Here is an 8036-nt window from a genome sequence, read left to right as displayed (position 1 = left end):
AGGGAAAGACCCCAGTGCATTTTGTTGGTTTTCGTGTTCATAGCCCCTTTGCGGTAAAATGTCCTCATGAGATTTTTATCATTTCGTATTCCAATAAAGCTATTTATTGCATGTCATAGTTTATGCTTTTAGTGATGAAAGTAGTGGCTGTTGCTAAAGTGTTTTCTGTTGAGCTCAGTGGTAAAATTATTCAATATTCTGCTTTCTCTTAGAATATAAAAAAGCTCGCCAAGAGATAAAAAAGAAGTCCTCAGATACACTGAAACTGCAGAAGAAAGCAAAAAAAGGTAATTCTGCAAATTCTGCTGTTAATGTGTTACTTGGGGAAAATGAGCACGTGCTTGATTTTTCTTTGAAGTGGAAAGTCTTCAGTCAGACTGCCTTACATGTAATGGTCCTGTGAACAGATAGGAGCTAATAGAATCTATCTGAACTGAAGTCCCCAAGTGCAGAATATCTATTAATTTGAGACCCTTGCAAAGTTGTACTTGACTCATTCCTTCCCCCCACCTGGTCTCCAAAATTTGACAGTTTCCATGCTTATTGTGCATTGTGATGAGACCTATAAATTTCTTGGAAGCCTTGGGATAATGCATAAAAGCCTCTTTGCAAATGTTGTATAGTAATTATTGCAGAAATTATGTCATTTTCTCCTCTATCCTTCACAGCCTATAATCTCTGAAACCCTTTATTAAGTCTCGTGAGAATGTTAGAAAAGGCTGCAGTGGGAGCCGGGAATCATTGCTGTGTAGGGAGATTTTTCATGGCGCTCATGAGGGTGGGAGCTGGATAAGGAAAATGAGACTGCTGGTGCAAGATGCCCCTCCTCCCCCCCAGCTGATTGTCATTTGCAAACCAGTTAATTATCAGATCCATGACCCAGCTTTGCTCTTCTGGCTTGAATTGGGAGTTTTAAGAGAAAAATCTAGCTCCATCCACTTTGAAAGCATTCGTAACATTTTACTAAGACCTAACGAGATGTAGGGACTCTCTCTCGAACTTGAGCAGGTGACATTCCCTCTAGACCAATTCTTCTTGATACCACGATTTGGAATTTGCTGCATCACAACTGACAAAATGGGTATTTTCCTCCCCATCAGGATGCTCTCTGGGTGGGTAGTATTGAGCGTTTGTTTGAGACAACAACTTTTTTAGGTAGAAATCCCCAAAACCAAATTTCCTCTTTCCTAAGCAAGCAGTTCTCATTTGGAATTAAAAGAAACATCTGGAGAGATGGGATTATTTGGTAGAAGAGGGGCGAGGACAGGACAAAGTTTTCAAGCTTTGGCATTTCTGAAAAATGTCCCCCCAGTTCTTATAATAACCAGGAGACCATTTCAAGATAAAGACAGCAGGATATTCACCCACGATCAGTTTTTCTGTTAGTATTGGCCCCATTTGTTTCTTTTGGATATGTTTTCCTGGTCTTGGTGCTTCTGCAGTTCATGTTTTATCTAACTCAGGTGCCTGAGAGCTAGCATTCGACAAGTGGAATAGGGTTTGTGGCCAGTAACGTTGTAGTGGGTCTAAAGGTAAATGTAGATAAAACTGCCACCGTATTACATTGAATCTGAGGTTCCATAAAAGAACAGGATGGTAAAAATTTGGAGCTGAATTCTACCTAGTTGACAACACGCCAGCTTTGAGATAGGAGAGATTAATGAGTTTGGAGAGAGGGTCCAAGGAAGATCTGTGGCTTGGAAAAGGTTTGGGAATTTGGTGAAAAGGATGGGGTAAGAAAAAGTAGTGGTTTTCCTTTCTCTCTTCCAGAGCTTTCTTTTCAGAGGCCTTAAGTTCTTGGCTGCAGTGATAATCCTTTTATCTGAATTTTACATGGAGGCTGAAACAGTCTTCATCTGTCACTCAAAGTCACTGGCATTGTCCAATTAGCAGAATTTGGACCTACAGGGGATGCCTGGTAGGTTGAGTGCAGTGCAACACAAAAGGAAGTTGCTGGTAATTAGGCTTGCCCAGCTCTGCTTAGGCTGCCTAGAGAGGATAACGACCTTCCCATTAAGGCACTGGATAGAAAGATTCAGGACACATGGAGGTGCCAGACTGTATGACATGAGGGGCTGCTTCTGGTCCTGGGACTCGGGAGTAATTGGCTTTTAGTTGTGAGGTTTCTTGGTGGCACTTGGGCCTGAAGGCTAAGACAGTAGAGGCTGTGATCAGGGGTTTCTGAAGCATCCATCTTTTCAGCCCCAGTCGTATATCTGATGGTCTTGGGTGCCATATCCTTTCCAGACGAGGTAGCAGTGATGGTGTTCTTAACGCCAAGTCAGGTCAGTCGCTTAGAATGTTCTGGATGACTTTCTAGATGCTCCAGTGAACAACCAGAAAACAGTTTTTGTTTCTTTCCTTTATAAAAAAAATTTTTTCTAAAATATGTAAGTGCCTTTTAAAACTCACATTTGTATATTTCTGGGGTGAATGGAGCTTTCTAGGAGGTACCAGAGTTATCGTTCTGAGTGAATGTTAATGAAGTGCTCTCCTAGAAGCAGGTATATGGCCTGAGAATGGAAACAATACAAGCTAAGGGCTGGAAGAAATCTGGTTATTTGAGACTCCCAGTTATTTTGGGGTCTGGTTAGCTGCGGTTTCCCTTTTTGCCTAAATGCCTCTCTGTCGGTTTCATCTCCCTCAAGTGCTCAAGTGGTAGCTTCCTAGACTCTTGACTTGTAAAGTGTTGGTAGTTCCTTCTGAGATTTATCCAATGCTTTGGATACATTTTTTTTTTTTTTGTCCTGATAGAACTGAATCTGGTTTATACAGTGCAATAATCACTTCCTCTTAAATATGTTCTGAGAAGGTCATCAAACAGCTTTCTGCCACTCCTTTTTCCAAAACTGTGATCTTTGATCTAAAAAAATCTTCTGACTCTCCTTTTCAAAGTTGAAATGCGTTTATACATTTAAGCATGGTTCTGGCACTTCCCTTTGACCTAGGCAGGCACATATGGGGTGTTATTTTTGTGTGTGACTAATTTACCTTAGCTTTCACTCTGCAGCTGTATCACCTTTCGCCACATTCTTTGTTTGACTCTTTTTTACTATACTATTGTAGAAGGGTAATTTGTACTCTAAAGGTATTTAAATATCACTGTCAAAAAACTCTTAATGGTTTTTGGGGTTTGATTAGACTGTATCTTAAAATCATTTTAAAACAACTTGACATGTGCTCCAACTGTGGGTGAATGTACCTATTTTTGTGGAAGGCAGGCTATTGAACACCTACCGGGCGTAAAAACTAGGCAGGGAGTTGGGGGCTGGAGGAATGGTCCCCGCCCTCCGAGAAGTTCCAGGCCAGCGCCCAGGGTCGGTGCATGGGGCAGAGCCGCCTTGTTGAGTGGTCAGGGGGACAAGACAGAGGCAGCCCAGGAGGGTGGGGAGGGGGTGTGGGGCTGACCCAGCAGCCCTAGGTTCTGAGTGGCATCTCTTGAACCCTCATCGAGCCCTGCTGCTTGACGTCAGCTCGTGACCCTTGAGGTCCTAGAGCTGGTTGTAACCCAACTGGGGGAAGTAAGAGGATCAGAAGTGGGAAACATTTTATGCTGTTCGCCCACTTCTGCCACCTTACTGTACAGACGGTAAGCCTTATTTCTCATTTAGTTAACTCTCATATTATTATTAGTTTTAATTAAAAAATTAATTATGGTAAAGCCTTCTGTTTCCATCTTTAACTACTAGAAGTTTATCAGAGACTTTGAAGGAGGGAACTGGAACATTTTAATATGTTAACCCTTGAGCCTGACGTTGAAATAGTTGTTTTCACCAGAGGCTGCAAAGCTAATATTATAAACCAGTAAACAGACTCCCAGAGTCCCATATTAGCATATTATTTGCTATTATATGAAAATTTTGAGTTCTTTAAAATTTTTTAAATTTTATAAATTTTCATTTTCACCCCAGCTTGAACTTTTGATCCTGGTTTCCCTAGTTACCTTTTTTTTTCGTTACAATAAATTACACTTGAAAGCTCTTCTTGTTAAAGCATCTTAATTGGCTTCTTACAGGAATATAGTCTTCATTTCTCTTTTTAAGAAAAAACCTTGCTGCATTCTCTAGGGGTGCTGATTACTAACTAGGAAGATGTCTGTTTAGATGAGAAGGAAAGGCTATTAGGAAGTGAAGGAAGGGAACTTGGATTTGCAGCTCTTGGTGGATGTGGGTTTAATCGCCCCAATGTAAAATTCGGTGGCAAGTCACGGACTGTTTTAACACATGAAAGAAAGGTAAGACTGCTGCTCGAATACCAGTTTGACTTTATTATTTTCCTTTTTGTGTCAATTGATCTTATTCCCCCCCCCCCCCCCCCCCCCCCGCCAGTGGACGCTCTCGGTAAGTCTGTCATCCTGAATCTCTGGTGGCTGGTCACGGTGTGGTCCTTACTGTGGGCTTTCCGTGGTTGTCCAGACCTATGCTAGTTGCCCCAGTTTTCCTGCCAGTTCAGAACAATCAGTGGTGCCTACTTAATCTTCCATAACTTTAAGAAAACTCTGTGTCTGTGTGTGTGTGTTTCAATCAATCATTATCTTTCTTTGAAGTTTGGCCCTTTAATGGGTTAGCTCAACATTCTAAGAGTCTCTGCATCTTCATAATTCAGCATTAGACTCATGGAAAAAAGAAATACAGAGTGACTTAAACCCACCCTTTCACACGAAATAAATATAACTATACATACATATCTGGGTGTATATGTGTGTATTTCTATCACAAAACGTGGAGAGCTACGCTAAATAACTCCTCAGAATAATTCCCAAATCGGATTTGGTTGTATTAAGCTTACCACATATCTTTAACTTTGTCCCCCCAGGACCATATAGTTTTTTCAAAACCAACCATTTATTTTTTAAAAATCAAAAGTATTTCTTATTTCAGCAGAGTTTGTGGAATGCTTCGTTTCAAAGGTATCAGATCTTCAAATTTGAGTAATCAAAATGATTCTTCTTGACTGAAAATTGACCCTCATTCTGTGGGTGACAACGCTACTAAAAACCTCAAGTCGCTTTCGGTGTCTCGTGCCTCTCCCTGTGTCTTGGAAAGGTCTGTCTGTGAGCCGTCCATGTAGTTTATCTTGCCTGAGTGTGCCCGAGTGTCCTCTGAGCCTTTGCACTGAGCAGCTCCAAAGAGGTTTTTGCGTCGGATTTTGTCATCTACGATGAACCCGAAACACAAGGTCCCCTCTGACAGGTGCGGCTGGGGTAACCAGCTGTCGCGGGGGACACAGCTCTGCCTCCCTCCCGTCACGTTGATGTTGGGATAGTGTCCCCCACCTTTTTTTTTTTTTTTTGGGGTAACCAGCTGTCGCGGGGGACACAGCTCTGCCTCCCTCCCGTCACGTTGATGTTGGGATAGTGTCCCCCCCCTTTTTTTTTTTTTTTTAAAGATGCTGTTGTTTTATTATTATTACTTTTTTTGCGGTACGCGGGCCTCTCACTGTTGTGGCCTCTCCCGTTGCGGAGCACAGGCTCCGGATGCGCAGGCTCAGCGGCCATGGCTCACGGGCCCAGCCGCTCCACGGCATGTGGGATCTTCCTAGACCGGGGCACGAACCTGTTTCCCCTGCATCGGCAGGCGGACTCTCAACCGCTGCGCCACCAGGGAAGCCCAGTGTCCCCCACGTTTTAAAGGTGATAATCCTCTCCAGTCCTCGGTGTTGTGGTTCTGAGACAGCTTGAACAGTTTTTAGTGCACCTTTGGGAGGAAGGTAAGACACAGCCATGCTTTTGCTTATCGTGATAAAATTCATATAACATAAAATGCACTGTTTTAACCATTTTAAAGTGTACATTTCAGTGGCTCTAGTGCATTCTCAATGCTGTGCAACCATCACTACTGTCTAATTTCAGAACGTTTTCATCACCCCAGAAGGAAATCCCTTTCCTTTTAAAGCTGTTGTGCCCCATTCTCCCTCCCCCAGCCTGTGACACCTGTTCATCTGCTTTCTGTTTCTATGGATTTGCCTATTCTGGACATTTCTTATAAAGTGAATCATACAATATGTGGCCTATTTGAGGACTCAGAGTTTTACTAGAACCTTTGCTTGAAAGCCTGGCATGAGTCTGTGGAGTAAATGGGGCATGCTATTTGTTTTAAGTGACGGACAGTAGGATTAGGGATGAGTAAAGGAACCATGCAGCCTTTTGTGTCTTAGATTCTGCTCATCTTAGGGAGAATCTCTGCAGCCCCCTCTAGTTCTCTGTCTTGCAGGGGCCCGTTCACAGGGCTAAGCCACAGTGGCATATGATTATAGCAGTGAACTTGGGCGTAAAAACTTCAGAAAGCTGTGTGGCTTGAAGCCCTCATAAATTTTAGTTTACAAGTTTTAAATCATGTTTGAACCTGGAGATCTGTATTTTAACCAAGTTTCATGGTAGTTAAAATGTCTTGGTTTAACAAAAGAAGAAAATAATACGTATGTACAGAACTTCCCCTCCGTCAGTTAGAAGTATTTACCTTGAGTCTTGCATAAGCAGTGACTGGGGGCCTCCACAGGGGAGAAGTTTACAACTCAATAAAGTGTACTGAGCCAAGGATACACTGCTCCCTCCAGGAATTGAGACTCTAGCGGAAGGAAACCAATTATAGTTGTTCCTCGGTATCCAAGGGGCATTGGTTCCAGGACCTGCCTCAGACTATGCGATGCTCAAGTCCTATAGTCCGCCCTCCATGTCCACGGTTCCGCATCTGCGAATTCAACCAAGGATTGTGAACATAGTGCACGATCCATGGTTGGTTGAATGCAGAACCTGTGGATTTGGAAGCCGATTCCATATTTATTGAAAAAGATCCATATATAAGTGGACCCGTGTTCAAACCCGTGTTGTTCAAGGGTCAGCTGTAGTTTAATCTGGTGAGCTCAGCACCATGATGAGTATAAGGGGAAGGTGTAGCAGCTGGGCAAGGCACAAGGAACCCATGCACACTTGGTGTGGGTGGGTGATGAGGAAGATGAAGGAGGGGTCAGCTGGCGGAGAATGGGACGAGGGCTGCTCAAGGTAGAGGGGACAGTGCGAGCCCTTACCATTGAGACGGGAGCACCAGAACCGTGGGAAAAGTGACCATGCTGCAGAGGGGGAGTGTAGGTGATACCCCAAGTCAGCTTTTGGGGAGACTGCCAGTTCCACCTTGGGTGGACTGAGAACCACAGTGACACCCTGTGTCAGCTTCAGCTACCTGCCTCCAGATGGTTCTATCACTCGGCCCCATTTCTGATCAGACCCCATAATGGACTCAACTTCTCCAGCCATCACCCTTCTTTTCTTCCATGCGGAGAAAGCAAAAAGCCTGTGCAGTGCTGAATCCTTCTCACTGGCGCAGTGGTTTCCGCGGCCCCTGGCTGCATCAGGGTGAATGTTTGCATTTCCTCACCCATTTCTTCTGTGCTTACAAAACTGGCAAAAACCATTCTCAGGATGCCCCAGAAACTGCAGTCAACGAGTGGATCACTTCTCCCTGCCTCAGTGGTGAAAACTGAGTATGTCTCAGCCACCTCCATCCACTCCCCCTTTGGGTTTTGAAAAGGAGTAGCCCTGGGAGCCCTCCTGCCCGGAGGGAACTCCCACCTACAAATCTGAAGTCTGGGTTATCTGTTCACGGGTCAGCTGACTTTCTCGCCTGGCACAGTGCAGAGGCTTCTTTGCTCCGTTCCCACTGCCGAATTAGGGGAGGCGGAGAAGCAGCAGACTGCTCGGAAGGTGGTGTGGCGTCTGCACGAAAAGACCCTCTCAGCGGTTAACCCCATCTGTCGTGGGCATGCCTCCAGGAGTGGTCAGGAATTGTCATGCCCCCAGGACCTCCTGGGCCCCTGGAGTCAGCATGGAGCCACGGGTGGCCCTCTCTGTATTGCCGGTGATCTAGGTTGCAAGACCCAGCCCTGGAAGAAGGCAGCGACCCCCAGAAATCTCCTCTGGATGTTTTCTCCGACCATCTCCCCGTGATGCGTGTCAGTTGTCTGCAAAGGGACAACCGAAAATAACAGTCCTTTCTGAATGCTGACGTGAGGTGGTGAAAAGAGCTGGTCCATGATTCCAG

The 8036-nt window shown here is 44.6% G+C and overlaps 1 protein-coding gene across 6 annotated transcripts in view; it reads left to right on the top strand.

Moving 5' to 3' along the window:
* MTSS1 (MTSS I-BAR domain containing 1) overlaps positions 1-8036 on the top strand; it is a 167724-nt gene that overhangs the window by 132503 nt on the left and 27185 nt on the right. For 3 of the 6 annotated variants that reach the window (XM_007456053.1, XM_007456051.1, XM_007456052.1), the window contains 2 exons: positions 213-287; positions 4329-4340. In XM_007456053.1, the coding sequence (XP_007456115.1) occupies positions 213-287; positions 4329-4340 (87 nt within the window). The remainder of the gene's footprint in view (positions 1-212; positions 288-4328; positions 4341-8036) is intronic. The other 3 variants (XM_007456054.1, XM_007456055.1, XM_007456056.1) reach the window with 1 other exon arrangement.

This window comes from Lipotes vexillifer, unplaced genomic scaffold (assembly GCF_000442215.2).
Source record: "Lipotes vexillifer unplaced genomic scaffold, Lipotes_vexillifer_v1.1 scaffold84, whole genome shotgun sequence".
Taxonomy (NCBI): Eukaryota; Metazoa; Chordata; class Mammalia; order Artiodactyla; family Lipotidae; genus Lipotes; species Lipotes vexillifer.
The sequence above is the reverse complement of the archived record's forward strand: the minus strand, read 5'-3'. Positions and strand labels throughout refer to the sequence as shown.